The sequence below is a fragment of the Rhinolophus hipposideros genome, assembly GCF_964194185.1.
Source record: "Rhinolophus hipposideros genome assembly, chromosome: 1".
Classification (NCBI taxonomy): Eukaryota; Metazoa; Chordata; class Mammalia; order Chiroptera; family Rhinolophidae; genus Rhinolophus; species Rhinolophus hipposideros.
Genome location: NC_138047.1, coordinates 106,088,057 through 106,106,724, shown reverse-complemented (window position 1 = coordinate 106,106,724; position 18,668 = coordinate 106,088,057). Strand labels below are relative to the sequence as shown.

General features: G+C 46.9%; 1 protein-coding gene across 2 annotated transcripts in view; it reads left to right on the top strand.

Moving 5' to 3' along the window:
• Positions 1 to 1,449: 1,449 nt before the first annotated feature.
• Positions 1,450 to 18,668, top strand: part of STX18 (syntaxin 18) — a 107,155-nt gene continuing 89,936 nt past the window's right edge. For both annotated transcript variants that reach the window (XM_081058288.1, XM_081058289.1), the window contains exon 1: positions 1,450 to 2,084. In XM_081058288.1, the coding sequence (XP_080914414.1) occupies positions 1,917 to 2,084 (168 nt within the window). In that variant the 5' untranslated portion in view covers positions 1,450 to 1,916. The remainder of the gene's footprint in view (positions 2,085 to 18,668) is intronic.

Genomic DNA, 18,668 nt, shown 5'->3' with positions numbered 1-18,668 from the left:
ATCCAGAAAGAAAACTCAGACGTTCGTTCCCATGCTCTCACGCCGAAACCCACTGCACCAAACACACTACTCACTCTGAAGGGTGGTGTGGTGTGGTTCTGCCTCCTCCAACTTAAAAACCCTTCAGGAGGAAGCACTCTTTTCCTGGCCTCCTCCCGGGCTCTGGTTTCCCTTTAACCCTAATTCAATCCCCTTCACTACATTATGCAGAGCAATTCAACTCTTTCTTCTTCTCTGCCCCCAGGCTCACCTTTGCATAGCCAAAGACTCATTAATGTCTTGATAAAACAAAGGACCATTTATGCAATACGGAATCATTGGCAGAGATTTTGTAATTTCTTTCTCATTTTCCCTCTCATACTCCATGGGCTGCATGGAAACTTATTTTCCTCGTACGGAAAGGCTGAAGCTGCTATAGTTTGGGTTTTAAATAATGTTTTCCTTCTTCCTTTCAGGTCCATATATGTCCTTTCTTGACATCAATTTTTGATGAATGTATTTATTTAACACAGTGGGTCTCAAACCTTTGCTCTCAGAACTCCTTTACCTTCTTAAAAAGTATGGAAGGCCCTAAATAATTTTTTTGTCTGTATGGGTTTTATCTATCAGTATTTACCATGTTAGACATGAAAACAAAAATTGTAAATATGCACTCACTTTAAAACAAAAAACCAAATCCAAACATATTACCATAAATAATGTATTTTTGTGAAAAAAAAATACATTCCCAAAACAAACAAAAAAACGCCGTGAGAATGGCATCGTTTTACATTTTTTGCAAATCTCTTTAAAGTCTGGCTCAACAGGAGACAGCTGGTCTGCATGCGGTGGTTTGCAGTATCACAAGTCGCAAGCCTCCGGAACACTCAGCGGTGTGTCATTCAGGAGAGACGAGAGTGAAAAGTCAAAGGCCATCTTACTATTACCGACATCGTTATGTCTTGCTGAGCACTCCGACGAGCACTGTGTTGAGACCCTATTTGCGCATCCTCTTTGAAAATGACAGCCAATGACGAAATCAATGAGATGGTGAATTCCATCTGACCCCGAACCAACAACGTAGTGAGAACCCACTGCCGACGTTACGTGACTGGGACTTCGGAGGGTCCGTGTGAGGTCGCGCGTCGGGGAGGAACCGCCGGCGACGTTCTTCCCCCACCTGCGTCTCCGCCTCGCGGCGTCTCAGCCGTGCTCGGACCCGCCTCCTCTAGCGGTGACGCCTCCCCCTGGCGACAGCGCCCCCATCAACAACGAGGTCGTCCGCACGGTACTAATTTGCATTGGTCACTAGGAGCCACGGAAGTGTCCAAGCAGTCGCACGTGGCATCCCCTGCCGCGCGCACAGCCAGAGGCAGGTGCAGCACCTGGCGGCCGGAGGCCCCGCCCCCGCCCCGCCCCCGCCCCGCCCCGGCGCGTCACCGCCCCGCCCCGGGCTTCGGCCCCGCACCCGGAGCCCCCGGGGTCAAAGGGCAGGCCGGGCCGCTTTCGGTTCCCTGCCCCCCGCGCGGCTGGGCTCGGTCCGTGCGGGAGCCGACGAGAGGGATGGAGCCGTGAGGCTTCCGCGTCCTCTCGCTCCCGGGGCCCACACGCCCCGGGCCGGCTCAGAGGGCTCGGGGCTCCGGCAGCTTCCTGTGCCGCCAAGCCGGACCAGCTTTTCTGCGAAGAGGAAGGGGCACGGGTGGACGCATCTCGGGACTGGGGAGGCCGTGGGCACCCCACACGCGCCTGGGCGGAGGGCGGAACTTTTCTTCTCGCGCGGCGGTCATCCCGCGGAGGCCGGAACCTTTCTTCTCGCGTCCCGGGTGGCGGGCGGAGGCGTGCGGCGCCGGAACAGTCCTCCCGCGGCTGGGCGTGCGCCGGGGTCGCCTGCTGCTGACGTGGGCCGGCTGGGTCCGGGGCAGTAAGTGCGGGTCGCCATGGCGGTGGACATCACACTGCTGTTTCGGGCCAGCGTCAAGACCGTGAAGACGCGCAACAAGGCGCTGGGCGTGGCGGTGGGCGGCGGCGTTGACGGCAGCCGCGACGAGTTGTTCCGCCGGAGCCCCCGGCCCAAAGGCGACTTCTCCGGGCGGGCGCGCGAAGTGGTGAGCTGGTTGCTATGGGAACGGAGGGCCGGGGAGGGGACGCACCCGCCGCGCAGACCCCCGGCTCCAAAACGGACCTCGTCGCGCAAGCCTCGTATGGAGGACGCGCTGGGAGAAAGCGTCCCGATGGGGGACAGGACAGTGGGTCCCAGAGGGCCGACCGCTGGCGTGGGAACGTGGCGGCCGTGGAGGGACGAGGACGTCCCCCGGGGAACCGCCGAGAGGCTTGTCTTAGGGGGACGGCCGCTAGGAAACGCTGGTCGGCGGCGTCCGTGTCCCCGCAGGGCTCTGCCCTCCCGTCGCGGCACCGGCCGCGGGGATTCGCGTCTGCTGTTTCCTGGTCTCCTGCTGCTCCGCTCCGGCCGTGCCCCCCCCGCACCCCCGCATTGAGGTCAAAGGTCGTGTCCAGCTCACCTGTCTCCCGCTGTCTCCTGCAGTAGGTTAGGGCTCATGCTCGGGATCAGTACGCCACAGACATTGCGTCGCAGTCGCCTGTCACAGTCGCCTGTCACAGTCGTCTGTCACGTGAACGCAGCGGGCTGTCGTTCAGGAGAGCAGGGACCTTGGTCTCCCGGCAGGAACAGTGTGGCCGGGGCCCACGCAGCATGGCTTAGTATGTGTTGCATGAAAACATGAGCCAATGGTTGTCCGTCTTCCCCACTAAGCTCCCTAAGGGGAGAGGAAACGGTAAGGGGGGAGAGAATGTCTGCCTTGTTCGCTTTTGTAACCTTGGAACCAAGGGTAGGTGTCGATTTTGTGGCGCTTGAAGCTGACACAGTTCTGTTTTCTGTAAGAAATTAAAAGGCAAAATCACACAAGAAGGGTCAGAGCTTTGGGAGGTGTCAGTGGGAGGGGCCCTGAAGCTTGAACATTAATTTCATCGTAAATCCCCTTCTGTTGGGCATGCAGTGCAATGCCTGGTACTTTGTAGACACTCCGCTGTTTTTAAATGAATATATGTATGCGTGAATTAATGAGGGGCGGTTTGCAGAGGACAGTCAAATATCGGGAAGTAAATCGGACCACAGGAATCCATTCAGTCCATTTATAAACATCCATTAAGCACCTACCTTCTGACCAGCACTGTGTTAGAATAACACAACTTAAAAGGACTGGTGGGAGAACCAGACTTATTAACCAAACACGTGCCGTAAAGCCTTGTAAGTGTTGTGTAGAGCATAGAAGAGAATGTGTTCAGTTCTACCTGAAGGCCAAGAATGGCTTTATATAGGCGATACTGCCTGAAACAAATCTTGAAAGAGGAGTAATTGTTGGTTCTACTGCACTCAGGGTGCAAAAGGGCTTCTCAGCCTCCGAGAAGAGGATGCACAAAAGTGTGCAGATAGGTTAACTTATGTTTGATTTATATGCTCATGCATGTCTACCCATTAAAGTACAAGCATAGTGGACAGTAATGACATTTCAGATGGGGGTTGGGGAAGGAACTTATAGCTGAACAACTCCCAAAGAGTGATGAATGTGCTGCTTTGCAGTGAGAGTTTGATTAGTAAATTCATTTGGATTGTGGGGACTCATGGGGGCCTTGGGAATGAAAAGAGAACTAGGACTTGGATTTCAGAGACTTGGGTTCTGGGTTCTGCTACTTGAAATTGGTGACTTGGGCAAGTCCTGTTACCTGAGTCTCATTTTCCCTTTCTATAAAATAGAAACGATAATACCTTACTTACCGATAAACTGATTATTAGGATTTGTGAGACTATGAGTATGTATCATAAAGAATCATACTGATTATTATTGTTTCCCTTCACTTCCTGCACTTCACTTCTCTGTTGTTTCCCTTCACTTCACCCCCAACCCCATGTAGGCTGTTTAGACTATTTTCATCATTGGTACCAAGTTATATTCCCTAAACCACTTAGCTTCCTTGTACTTTTCATTCCTTGCTTGCAAAGGGGAACCAAATAAGTGCAAGAAGGAATCGGTGCAAATCTCGTGCAGGTACTAATAGCATCAGTGGGGACAGCAACTTTCCTTTGGCAAATGTATGGCAAGCATCAGCTGTCTGCTTCTCTTCCTCCCTATGACCCTGGGAGCAGACCTGGGTAGCTCAGATTCCTTTGCAACATTGTGCCCCAGGCAACCATGACCAGTTGTTGGGGCTGACATTCAAGTTGAAATCTGCTTGACATCTTACCTGACACATAGTAAAAATAGAACCCGTATGCCTCAAGTGGAACCATGGTCTTTTTTCTGTATATACTTAAAAGGATCTTAAAAGGTTCATATTGTTTAGGGTTCTCAATTTATAGATGAGAAAACTAATACCCAGGTAAGTGAACCGACTTGCCCAGAGTCCTAATAGCTGAGGTCATAGGACAGAGCCTGAGGTAGAAGCCAGGTGCTTTGACCCCAGTTTAATGCTGTTTATTACGCAGTTCCCCCACCCCCATCCTCCTACCTTTAATTTCCACTGCAATTTTAAACCCCAAAATCTTTGGCTTTCGAATGGCAGTGAGTTTCTTCTTGAGTTAATACTGAAGTCCTAACTGGAGACTGAATCTGAACCTCAGTTTCCTCACTTCTAAAATAGAGCAAGTAAGAGCAACCTTGTAAGGTTGTTGTACAAATGAAACGAGAAAAGTTATGCTGGCCCCTGCATGCGTGTGAATTCTTTTAGTTGCAGGTAACGGTGAGCTAGTCATGTGAATTCACCTGAGCCAAACGGGAACGTCTTGGCTGATGTAGCTGGAAAACAGCACGGGCCTTCGTTCCCTGGCTCTTCCCCATCACACCCAGGAAAGGACATAGTTGATTCTGCCTGGATCCTGAGCTTTCATCGTGACATCATAGGTTCTTGATAAGGTTCATGGTAAGGTTCTTCCAATGGCCAGGTCGTCTGTCCACCCCAGTAGGTGGGTGGGATACTATGACTGTTGTTCCGCCTGAACTTTGGAAAAGGGAGTGCTGTGTCTAGGAGTGTGGAGTGAAGGGTGCTGGGCAGGCAAAAGCACTGGAAATGTCCCCACAGTGGCCAGCGCAGTGCCTGAATGTCTCCCCCTTGCCTGCCTGGTGGTCTTCACTCGGGGGGGGGGGATGAAAACCTGGAATTGTGGGAGTTTGGAATGACAGACTTTGGGTGTGCGAATGTGTCTGGCGGGGCCTCGGATGGCAGCTCTTCGTGTTCTTACTGACTTACGAAGATTACAGAGGCCAGGGAAAGCACCACCCAGGAAACCAAGACCCCTCTAAGTGGCCAAACTGTCCAGGGGGCGGCAGGGGCCAATGAAAAGCGCAGGAAACCTGTGGAATAGCCCAGGACTGCCATTAAGGGGGCAGGCCATGTAATCTTCCTGGGCCTCAGTTTCCACATTGGTAAAATTCAGAGCTCAGACTAGATAACTGCAACGATTTCTTGTCAAACAAAGATGTGTTGATTACATATCAGATAAGAGCAACCCTGAGTTGTTGGGAATTCTGCTGTCAGATGAGGTGTGTAGATGAGGTTTTGTTTGTGTAATATACATTGTGTGAAAGCTAAATGTCACATATTTTTATTTTCTTAGGAATTGATTATCTTGAGTTCCAGTTTGAAATTCAGAGTGACCCCCAGCCAGATGAGCTGGTCCCCAGGACTCTCTGACTCGCCTCCTTTCTCTCCTCTTCCTCTCCTCCCACGCCCTTGCCTCTGCCTTGTCACATGCCGCAGGGCCTTTGCGTATGTTGTTCCCTCTACCTGGAACATTTTCCTCCCAGATTGCACATAGTTTGGTCTTCAGGTCTCTGCTCAGACTTTCCCTCATGAGACCTTCCTCGACTGCCCTGGATAAAGTAGCATCCTTTTCTGTCCCTTACTCTGCCTTAGTCTTTTCATTATCTAACATATCACATATCCATTTATTTGTTGTTTATCCACTAGAATATACACGTCATGGAAACAAAGACTTTGAGTAGCTTACGCCAAACGCATAGGTGCTAGAACACTGCACAGACATAGGTATTCAAAAATATTTCTTGAACCATCAATATTTCTTGAATTAACGAACGTCTGTTTATCTGCTGTGCTGCTTTGCTTTCAGTTTTGGAGCTAGTTGATTTCTGTCCAGGGCTCCTTCCAGTTCTGGGACCATATGATCCTAACACGATGCCTTAATAGTCCACAACATATGCGTATACTTAGTGCAGCGTCTGCAGTAAACATTAGATAAACGGTAGCTTTTACTTTGTTAAACTCATTATTTTCTTAAGATTTGGTTCCTACCTCAGTCCAGTGGAGAAGCTGACACATAAATAGTGTAAAACTCAGGTATGAGTGACAGCCATCTCTCTCGACGTTGATTCCACAGGTCCTCCTTGATTTTCTTCTGAGATGTAGTGTTGACCTGTGTGCCAGTTTGGGGACGTAAAGGTTGAACTGGGACCACCTAGGTTATTACCTAGAGCAGCTGGAAGTAGACTTTCTCCAAAGACTGGCTATAATCGTACTTAGACAGGGGTTTCAGTTGCAGGAGCATGGCTTGAAGAAAAGGTGCCAGGCAACAAGTGGCAGGGATCAGTGAAAAGCCTGAAGGGCCAGACAGGAGAGGAGATCAGGAAGCAGTATAGGTTTAGGCTGCAGGCTTTGCATGGAGCATGAGCTGTTGAAGCATGTATTTGTTAGTGTTAGTAGTAATGTTAATATTAATGCAGAAACCTTTTTACCAATGAAAGAAGGAGCAGCTCTGGCTAAGGCTGGGATGAGGGGCTGGAAGGAGGGGTTTGTTAGCCAGCCTGCCCTCTCCCACCCTTCTCCCCTCTCCTTGAGGAGCCCCTTAGGAACCAAGCGTAGGGCTCAGACACACAGGTTAAAAACCACATGTTAGTGTTCTCCGAGGCCTCTTTAGCTTCACACTGCTCTGTTTTTCATGGGTCGTAAGGACTGAGTGTATACTGTAAGCAGAACTCAGTGCTAGAGACTTTTCATGCTATAAATAGTGAGCCCTTTGTGTGCACTGCATGTCTGAATTCCCCCGGGATTTATTAAGACTGCAGCTTTTGACATTATATTTATTTATTCACTGATTTATTCCATCATCCTATAAGCGTTGAACCCCTGATGTGTGTCAGGCATTGTGAGGACACAGAAAACTAGGAAAACTAGGAAAACATGCCCAGCTCTTTGAAAACACAGAGAAAGGATAACAAAATCTCCTTCAGGGTAATCAGTGCGACCTCAGAGAGAAAGTGACCCTCCAGTTGGACCTTGCAGGATGAGAGCCGTTGCCCCAGACAGAGGAAGGGATACATCACGCTCCCGGCAGAGGGAAGTATGAGCAAAGGCACCGGTGCACAGCAGCAGGGGATGACAGAGCGACGCGAGACTGGGGTGGCTGGAGCCCCTTTCCGGAAGAGGCCTGGTGGGGATCAGCGTGGAAGGTGATGGGCTGTGCTGGATGGGATTAGAGCTGGGCTCGGCCAGCTTTGGCCCCCAGGCCATGTCCGCCCGCTGCCTGTTCTTGTACATGAAGTTTTTCTGGAGTGCAGCCATGTTCATTTGTTTACATATAGGCTGTGGACACTTTCGTGCTGTAGTGGCAGAGCCATGGCCTTCAGAGGCCCATAGAACCTCAAATATTTACTGTCTGGCTCTTGAGGGAAAAAGCTTGCCCACCCTTGGGTGACAGCGTTGTCAGCAGGGCTGGGGACGTTGTGCTTTGTGCTCTGAGCTTTGCAAGCAGAGGCATGAAGGGATCATGTTTGTGTTCTGAAATAATCAGCAGTACTGAAGATGGGTTTGGGGTGTAACAAGGCTGACAGAAGAGCTCATTAGGAGGCTATCCCAGCAGTTCTGGTGACAGCTGCTGACTTAGTGATGGCAGGCTTGGGCAGGAATGGATGGATGACGTCGCTGTTTAGGAGGGAGACTAACTTCAGTAGCTGGTGGGATTAGAAAGAGGAGGAAGCAGAAGGAATTCCCACGTCTGGTTGCAAAGTTACGTGGTCATAGATCACACTGATGTTTTCTCAGAGAACACAATTACGTGTTCTTCTCTCTCAGTTCGAAGCAGTAGAGAATAGAGCCACGGTGCCCAGTGGGCACTGGAGTTTTAGTAAGGCAGCAGGTGGTGGGTAACTCCCCAGGGGCAGTGCTTCTTGGTACACCCGCCCTGGGGAGCATAGCGAGACCCAGTGGCGTTCTCCAACTTTGTCACTCACCTCGGAGACAGTGGAGTCTGCAGATAAGATATCCAGTACAGCTGACCCTGGAACAACGTGGGTCCAGCTGCGTGGGTCCACTTATACACAGACTTTTAAGAAATACATGTTCATAACTTCTTGCATACATACCTGGGTTTTACATCTGCAGATTCATCGAGCTGTGGATGGAGAACCGTATTTTCCATCCAAGGTTGGGAATCCTCGCGTGTGGAAGACCGGCTTTATGCGTTGACTATTCTGTGCTGTTTTGTAGAGGGGACTTAAGCATGCGCAGTTGGGGATCTGTGGGAGGTCCTGGAACCAATCCCTTGCCAATACTGAGGGATGACTGTAGTTACATTTTTGGGGAGTCAAAAGTTAGATACGGATTTTTGACTGCACAGCGGTTAGCGCCCCTCATCCCCACACTGTTCAGGGGTCACCTGTACATGTACCCAGCCAGCTGCATGGAGATTTGAGACCTGCCTCACAAATCAAGCCAACGCGGGCTGGGCCTCCTTATTGTGAGAAACAAAGGCAAGTCAACCTGGCCAGACTGCAGATGGGGAGAGAGACTCGTCCGGCCCTTTGAGATGCCAGCTTCTCATGCAGTGTGCTTGCTTTATTCTTGAAAGGAACTCAACGGTGATGGTAATGATCGTCTCATGTATTGTAGAAGCGTGGTTCTCAGGGATGGTCATTGATTTTCTCCTTCATGCCAAGAAAAATCTGGAATGGATCAAAAAGTTCCCTCTTTCTTCAGTTTCTGGTTGGCAGGTCACCAGCAGCTCATTGCGTCACCTGCTGGGATAGGGCTGCTGAAGCAGGTCCCCTCAGGGTGACATTTTAAGTAAATTCTTTCCGTCCGGGGTCTGGTTCCGCCTTGCAAACTTGAGAACCAGATTTGTCTACATACTGAGGGTGGAGGCATCTGTCAGGACAGGTGTCAACCGAGCTCACGTCAACTTGTGTCAATTCAGAATACCAGTTCGTCCATTTCCTTTGAGCACTGTCACTGATTCTCAGGAAGATACAAATTTTGGAAAATCAGTTTCTTTTTGAACTTCTGCTGTAGGTCAGGCACTCTGTTAAGGACGTTACATACCTGATCTCATTTAACTTTTCTCTTTTTGGGGGATAGAAATATAATGGTATTAAGTGATTTTACAGTATTGATTGTACTACGAATAATATCACCATAGAATTCATACAAACTTGGTGTTTGAGGTTTTTTTTCACCTGGACACCTATGTGGGCTCCCTCTGGTGGGCGAAGTATCAGTGACGTCTACAGTGGTTAATTACGGCTTGTATTGTGAAAAACTTACCATGTTTAAAACACATGAGGTTTAAAGTTGACTTAAAAAGAGGCCCCTTCAAAACCCCTCTAGAAGAAAGTGAATAAACCAGAGGAATGAAAGTATGATGTGTTGAATGCGCTCATATAACTCAGATATGAAAAGCTTGCAGCACAGTTGTAATTTTAAACTCAGTACTTTTTCTCTTCCTGACTTTCAGGTTCTCGAAGTCTATAAATATTAGAGTTTGCCAGCCCTTGCTTGTCACAGTCTAACATGTGCCTATTTGTCACGACTTTCTTATGGAGCTCATAAACGATATTTAACCGCGAGTCTTATTTCACATTATTGTACAAATTCATGTTTACTTTTAGACAGATGATAAGAAACCTCTGGTGACATGAACATTTGCTTTTTTCGGCTAAATAGAAGTGACAGGAAGCAGCATATCTTGACTTACAGAAATTGAGGAAGGAATTAAAAAGTGTAAGTTTGAATTATAACTACTTTTGGACTTTAATTTATGGAATCTTGGTGAACTCCCCTCACTTCCTTTTTGTTTTCACTTCTTTTTCGCCCATTTTTCTTGTTTGTTTAATGAGAGGCTGTGATACTCCTTAAGGACCTTTTCCACAGGTGCCATGATTCAGTGCTCTTCTTCCTGAAGGTCCCAGCAGATATTTTTAAATGCTTTTTGCAATGATAACTACCCGATGCCTTATGCTGTCCCCCCCCCCCCCCCGGAGTTCCTATGGACTCAGAATTTTTCACCTAGATGAAAAAAATGCGTTTGTTTTTCAAATGTATTTGGTATGTTTCCACAAATGTATTTGATTTAGTAGTGATTATATATTCTTATAATGGACTTTCATCAGCGGGACATGCTTTTGAAGTTGACTAATTTTAAAATCTGATTATAAAAGTAGTAAGAGCTGATTAAACAGAATAAAGGAGAAAATAAAGTTCATGTGAGTACTACTAGCCACTGTTAGAATTTTGGTGAATATCTTTCCAGACGTTTTTCCTTGGCTATAAAAAGAGAAATCTTTCTATAGTACTGTTATGCAGCCCCTCTTTTTTTTCTTGCCTTTTTTACTTACCAGTGTATTATGGACATTTTTTATGTCAATACGTATTGTTCTATGTCACCAAATTATTTGGCCTTATAGCCATTAAAATTAATATCACATAACTTATTTACTTGAACCCTCATTGAAAGCTACTTAGGCTGCTTTTAGTTTATCACTAAACAGTATATTTTTACCAAATTTGTCTGAAATTTATAATCTTTTAAAAAGGCAAAACAATATATAAATTTACTTTACTCATTTTCTCTTTAATCTTTTCACAAATATAAAAAAACTGGTTGTCCTAATATAGATAAAGGAAAATATCCCTAATTTTTTCGAAAGTGTTAAATGTGTTAGAACTGATTATCGATGCTGGAGAGGTGTAGAAAAGGGCATGGTAACCGGGGCAGACTCAGGAAAGCTTTTACGTGGGGGCTGAGTCTGGAAGAGCAAGTAGAACTGGATATGGGGTGAACACAGGCAAGTTCAGCGACAGTGAGGAAACTGGCTGCCTCGGCCACTGGGTGCTTCTTGGTTTGTAGTGTGGAATGAACTTGGGGAGGTGCCTTATGGCCTCCAGATTGCAGAAGGCACAAAAATTAGTAGCCACCCTATATCTAGTTAATGACCCCGTAAAATCTAATGAAAACATTTACAGTAGTAACAAAAAGCATTTCTAGAAATAACCTTAGTAAGCAATGTAAATGTCCCATTTAAAGAAAACTTCAAAGTTCTGTAGAGAGATGTAGAAGACTTGAGTAAATAGACACATACTGTGTCCCTGGAAGGGAAGGAAAAGTGTTCTAAAGACATCAGTTATTCCTAAATTAATTTGTAGATCAATCAATGTAGCCTATTAGGCCAGCGGTGTGTGTGTGTGTGGGGGGGTATATTGTTTATCTGGACAAAAGAGGCATTGTCAATCAAAAAAAGAAAGTTTATTTAGTGATGATTTGGGGTTAATTGGTTAGCACTTTGAAAAAAAGGGTTTTGTCTTAAGGTTCTTATCTTACTGTACACACATTAAAATAAAGTTTTACATGAATTAAATATTTCATTGGAAAAGCAAAACTGAAGAAAATGAAGATGAATATTGACCTATCTTCTGGGAATAGGAAGTCTTTCTGAGTTTGAAAATTAGCAGCAGTAGTCTTAATAACGGTGATGGTTTTGGTGATGACCCTGATGGCAGCTACACACACGTACTTTACGTAGAGGCACTATAGCGTTATTCCCAAGTCCAGAGAAATTGTCAGGTAAATAAGGCAACCTGATGTGTATGTCATGACATGAGAAGAATTATATCATATTAGGTTGAAAAAATTACCACCCAAACCAGCTGCAGTTAAAACTATGTATACAGAATCAAAAAGCTCTAGGCATAGAAATAACGATCAGAAGGGAATGCACCAAAATATTATCAATGGCTGTTGCTGGGTGATGGCACTATGGGTGATTTATTTTTCTGCTTCCATCATCCTGAAGTTCTTTAATGGGCACATATTTTGAAATGAAAAGCAGAACAGAACTAGTAAAAGTCTTGGAAGATGAGTTTCTATTGAGATATTGCAGTAGGAAATGGAGAAGAATTAATACCTTTTCATTAGAAAAATGTCATGAGTAAGCAGTATCTAATTATATATCAAATGCACAATGGAGGGAGGTCCCTCCCCCTTTAAAGGAAGTCTGCAGTGAAAACTTTTGAAAAGGGAGTAATTTTCCTGTAACTCAGCTGGGTTTTCAGTTCGGACTTTCTTAACCTATACAAGAAAATCATCCACAAATGTTGCATTGAGGTATAGCTTTCTGGTTGTCATTCTACAAAATAATAAATGCTAATAATAGCTACCACTTGTTGAGCACCTCCTGTACCTGGCGCTTGCTGAAAGCTCTAAATTCAGTTGACTACCCTTGCAAGTAAGGTGCCCTTCCTGATGAGGAAACCCACGTGTTTGGAGCACGAGGCCTGAGCAGGATGGTGTGACAGGAGCGCGCGTGGTCCTCGGGCTGTCTGCCACCTCTCCAGGTGAGCGCTGTCCCAGAACGGTCGGTCGCTATTCCAATTGTGTAGGTCAGATCTCCGGTGATTTTCTCCTGGGCGCGTTGTCAGGTCACCTGCTGTCTGTAGGAGCACACTTTGGTCCATAAATCATACACATTTGAAAGTGCCTGACCAGCTTTTGGGGAAATACAGCTGCCTCCAAACCGAACTTTTTTCTTTTTGAATCAACAATGACCTTCTTATACAGATTTATTTTTTTTGCATTTTGATAGTTAATGTATTTTAATGCATTTCTTACAGGTAGTGTTGAGGTATGCTTTGGGGGGAAGAGAAAAAGATTTATGGTTTTAGATAGTAAAATTATGAGAAGGAAGAAGACTCAATTTATATATTACAGACATTTGAAAAAGTGTAATTCCTTTTTCTGTCTTGGGGGCACTAGTTTGTTATTTTATTTGTTCGTTCAACAGTCAGTTCTGTGGAGAGCGCTGGAGCCCAGATGACTTTCCAGGATTGCCCACTGAGGCGGGGCATGACCTGTCAATCCACGGCATTGGCCAGCCACTGGCCCTGGGCTTCCCCAGGGAAGTGCAAGGGGGGGCGGCCAGGCAGCATTCCCCTGCTGTGAGCCATCCGCAGGCAGTTCTGGAAGCTGAGGGAAGTGAGGGCCTCCTTTCTGAAGGCACAGGGCTGCCACACTCCCTCTCAGGGTTGTTGTGGGGATCGAATGAGATCCTGTATGTGAAGCCGCCAGCATTTATCTTGTGCATTGCAGACACTCGTTAAATGGCAGCCGCTTTATAATCATCTTGTATTTGTTGAGTATCTACCTATGAGTAAGGAGGGCACTTAGATTACTCTTTGGGAAGAAAGATGAGTGACTTTCCTCTGGCCATCAATACGCTTACAGTCTAGAAAGGGGCATTCATTCACTTGTTTATTCATTCAGCAAATATTTGTTTTTGCTCCTGGGGATGGAGCAAAGATAGGGCAGACAAAACCTCTGCTTTCGTGAAGCTTATATTCAAATGGGAAACTTACAGTAAACAAGTAAAGAGATGCGTACCAATATTCATGTCAGCTAATAAGTAAACTTGTAAGTATAAGACATGCTCGTATGTAATTGTAGAAATTATGGAAAAAAGGGGAACTTGAGGAATTCAGAGGACGGAGAGATGACTTCTGGGTGAGGCTGACATTAGGTGGGCCTCATAGATTGTCCACGTGTGGAAGTGGGGAGAGGAGAAGCAGACGTGAACGCAGGACAGAGGCCCCGGGGATGGTCAGACGTGAGGAAAGCTCAGTTCAGCTGGAAGGAGCGTGAGGAGCAGGTAACGGGGCTGCAGGTGACAGGGGTGCCGTGCCTTATCTCCTGGCCCTTCCGCATCTGCTCTCTACCCTCTCTTTCCCCGCTGCTCTTGCCCCAGCAGCCTGATCTTTATGGAGCGTGTGGCTGGGTTTCCTTGCTCTCTGACTTCAGCCAAGGGCTCGCAGGGCTGGAAGAGAGGTGTTGGTTTGGAAAGTGGGTAGAGGCTGTGCGTTCGCACTGCACGACTGACTGGGTGAGGTGTCTGCCCATCAGCCCTCTGGTGGTTTCTCCGTGTGTGTCACGAGGTCAGCCCGCAGGCTGGTAGCGGCCAGCCACAGCCGGGAGTGCACTGCAGGCCTCCAGGGCCCACGGGGAGTGAGTTCCTCCCTGCGGGCAGAATGTGGGACAACTCATCTCTGCCTTTTTATTGAAAGTGGGTTTATCGGCGATATATTTCTCTTTCTCTCCCTTTCTAGCTCAAAAGTCAAGAATTTTAGGCTCAAACATTTTCTCTCAATGATGTGGCAGTTCATACTTGTCTTCCAAATACGACCTGAAAGGTTAGAGGTGGTAAATGGCTCTGGTGGCATTTTTGACTGTAAATCTGAACTGGAATGGAATCTGTAACCCATTATCAGATTCTGAATCAAGCTGCCTTGTCTTTCTCCTGTTTTTGTTTCAGTGGAAATGTGTGTTTTTATTCTGTCAGTGGACAGTTTACATACCTAATGTACCTAATAGTAAGAGGGAATTATATAATGAGTACTTGATGTGAAGGGACTAGCTAAATACTTCAACTCCAAGGGATTCCATTAAAGTAATAAGGAAATTACATTTAATTTTAAATGGTAGAAAGATTTTTTTTAATGTTATTGCTATTAAGCATGTATTACACACACTCAACCCATTTTTTGCAAATGAATTCCCAAAGTACAATTCATCTTTACACAGGTGGTGAGGAAATATTCTTGCAAAACGTGTAGTTTGATGTCTTTTTCTTAACTGTGGAGAGAAGCATACTTTTCCAAAGAATAGAATGTGATGGTTGATTGGAAACTTTTGGAGTTACAGGCTTTTAGTTCTACCTCTTGAAATAAGAAAATACATATAAATGGGTCCCCAGATGAAGGCGTGGTGGGGTACTTTATAGCCCTAATTGACTCCAGACATAGAGGCCGTGATTTGTAAGCAAGCAGTGACAAGAGGAAGTTAAATCAAAATTAAATTAAGGGAAAGAAATTTAAAAAGAGAGAGAGAGAGAGAGAGAGAGAGAGAGAGAGAGAGAGATATCAAGGAGAGGTGATGAATTTTCTGAAAGCTTCTAAATACCTATCTGTGGGTAAGTGGGAAATCTGTGAATATATCTGTTATGTGAAAGGTTGAAATCTGGAAACATTTCAGTCCTAAAAAAGACCTTCTTTCTTTTTTAGAAGTCTTCTTTATATTCATTTCTTCATACAGTTCAGTCAGTACGGGCATATTTGCTTCTATACTTTTCCATGACTCAACTGTCAGTAAAAATCAGTATCTCCCAAGATACACATGAGATATTTTGGGAGGGTTGGTTTTTCGGTTTATATTTTGCCATTCTGTTGTTGTTCCCGCTTATGTAAATAAAATTCCAGGCGTCAGGGACCACCCGACACTCCTCCACACTGACCGCCATTTTTACAGTTGTCTGTCTGCCTTTCCCAGCCTCCCGTCCCCTTCCTTCTTGGACCCAAGAGGACCAGGACTGTGTGCCCCTCCTGACGGCACAGAGTTAACACATATTTGGGAGATGAGTTAAGTGAATAAATGCCTCGTGCTCCCTCGCTTTCTCACTCATCCCACTGCAGCCGTGTGGTTCCGACCCTCACCGTCTTGAGCCTGAGCTCAACAACACTGAACCCCCCCCCCCGCCAAGCCACTGTGCAGAGAATGCTGCTTTCATCATGTTGCTTTGCTCAGAAGCAAATGTGTTCAGTGCTGCTCATTCCTCACGCGACGAACTCACAGTTACTTGGCTGGTGTTCAAAGATCTTTGCAAAGCTGGCCCTACCCACTTTCCCAGTTTTCCATCCCACGCTTCCCCCATCATCCCACCCGCTTTAACCAAGCTCCCAAGCTCCGCTATTCAGAGCCTCGTCTGCTTTCTCGCCTCCCCGTTTGTCTCCTGCTGTCTCTCTTGCCTGGATGTCTCGCTCTCCTTTCTGTACTCAGAGTCCACCGTCACTAAGGCACCGGCAGTCCAAGCTAGTCTCTGAACGCGGATCATTTGCTGCCTGTGTTGCTCATTAAGCAAGGAACTATGTGTAGCTGTTCCAGCCTTTGCGTTATGGTTTTGTGTTGTCATTTCATGATTGCTTTGTTGCTTAACTTTGTCAGTGCTGTTGTGTTGTCTCCCAAACGATATTGTTTACTTCTGAGCATGGGGCTGGAAAAGAAGTGGGGAGGCCTCTGATGGGATGCTGCCCTGTCTTCCCTCAGTGGCTCTCGTAGCTAGTGCGGGAGCCGGTACGCAGGACTGTCACCACCTCTGAATCGTCTCTGTGTTCCCAGTGCCTCGCAGCACGCCTGGCCCATAGTAGGGACGCAGTACGTGATACGTGAAGACGTGAACAGAAGGCATTCTCAAAGATTTGTTTACTAGCTTGACCCCAAACCAGAAGAATCAACATAGGTGATTTTCATCTTCCAAAAGCCATAAAAATCCAGGTTTTCAGTGAGCTTCTTTTCATCATTAACAGTTCTCCCTCCAGCACTTCTGCCTTTCGCCTGCTTTCAGCTTCATACCGAAATGGAAATCAATTTCCTCTAATTCTTTTCCCTGTGAAATTGGAGAACAGCTGTTTAGTCACCTCCTTATAAATAACCCTTCAACAAGTTAAATTGCCTCTAGGACTTGCTTTCTCCAGATTAAATTATCCCAAAGCTTTTTTTTCCCCCTCCTCATAAAGGCCTTTTCAAAAAGAAGCATTCGTTATTTTTTATTTCTTTTTCTAGCTGTTTATAAAACTTGATTCTTTTTATAAATGTACCACAGGACACCCCTGTTAGGGCCTGGTTAACGCTGGCTGGAATGGAAGGCATCACGAAGCTCATTCTCTAGGTTGTGTTTTAGAGTGTCCTTTTGGCTTTTTTTGTCCCACTGCCTATCAGATTTAACTTGTGGTCCGCTCTCCCCCTCTCCTTGTTCTGTGTCTCTTTTTTTGTGCATTTTTTAAACGCGTAGTTTGATTTTCTTCCCACAAACATTAACTTGCTGTATCAGGAGTCTTTTGATTACAGGTTGCAGAGAACCCAAAGCAAACGAGCGTAAAGATCGAGGGAATTTAATTGATTTCTATCGCAGAACAGTCGTGGTATGACCTAACCTCTGGCACTGCTGGACCCGTGGACACAGCAGTGTCACCAGAGGCCCGATTTTTCCTGCTCCCTCTGTTCTGCCTTCATGGTGTCAGCATGTCCCTGAAGGCACCTTTAAGCTGCCACACTTGAGGACCTTACTGTCCCACATTGACCCATCCAGAGGCCGAGAGGGGCTCTGTTGTGGTCCCGCGAGGATGTTGGGAGTCAGTCCTTCTCACTGGCTTAGGCTGGGCCATGAGCCTGTTCTTACACCCAGCCTGTCTCCAGAGGGAAAGGCTACACTGCTCAGCGTGACCTACAGGCGACCCAGCCCTGGAGGGGTGTCACGGCCGCCCAGTACCTTGGCCGAGACCAGGGGAAGAATGACTTCCAGAGGAAATCTGGGGAACTGTTGCCAGAAGAAGGGGGCAGTGGATGTGGGTGGCCAACAACAGAGGTACATTACAGTCAAAGTCGCGCCCCCTCACTCTGCCCTAGACAGATTATGAATATGGCTTTGAACGGAGGCTGTCTCTGCGAACGACGTCTTCGTTCACTTGGTCACTGTTTATTGAGCACCCAGTATATACCGGGCATGCGGCTGGGTGTCGGTGTACAAACATGGGGGAGAGTCCCCGACGAGAAGAGACTAACTCGTAGTCTAGTGAGAAGGCCCGACACTGGGCAGATAACTAAAGCATGCTGCAGCCAGTGCTGTTATCAGGTCCCCACGGACCCAGGACCCCGGCTGTGAAGGCTCCATGGGCGGGGCTCGGGGGGGAGGGCGGCTCAGGACAGGTGAGCTTTGAGTTGAGCCTTGAAGGGTAAAGGATTTCCCTGGACTGGGAAAGGAAAGGCATTCATTCTCCTGAATGGTGAACCTAGAAAGTTCTCAGCAGGGGGCTGACAGGACCAGGCACAGGATTTTAGGAAGGTCACCCACGGGCGACTGGTAGAGTCAGCAGAGGGGAGCAGGACGGCGGCAGGGGGACGACTCGTCGAGCCATTGCTATAATCAGGTCTGATCCAGACAGTGGAGGCCTGAGCTCAGCCAGTGACCGATGGGACAGAGGACAGAGTCACCGTGTATTTGACAGCACTTGGGACTTGTTGGCTGTAGGTGCTGAAAATCAGTGGTTCTAGATGACTTCAGGGTTTCGGTTGTAGGGCACAGGTGTGTGGTCGAGACGAATTCAGTTTTGTATCATCTGAGGTGCGTGCCAAACACCCAAGTGACCCACGTATACCATGTATCTCCGAAAATAAGACCGTGTCTTACATTAATTTCTGCTCCAAAAGACGCATTAGGGCTTATGTTCAGGGGATGTCATCCTAAAAAATCATGCCAAGGCTTATTTTCCGGTTAGGTCTTATTTGGGGGAAACACGGTATCAGGCAGTTGTAAATACTGAAATAGACCTCAGGAAGGGCTTCTGAGCTA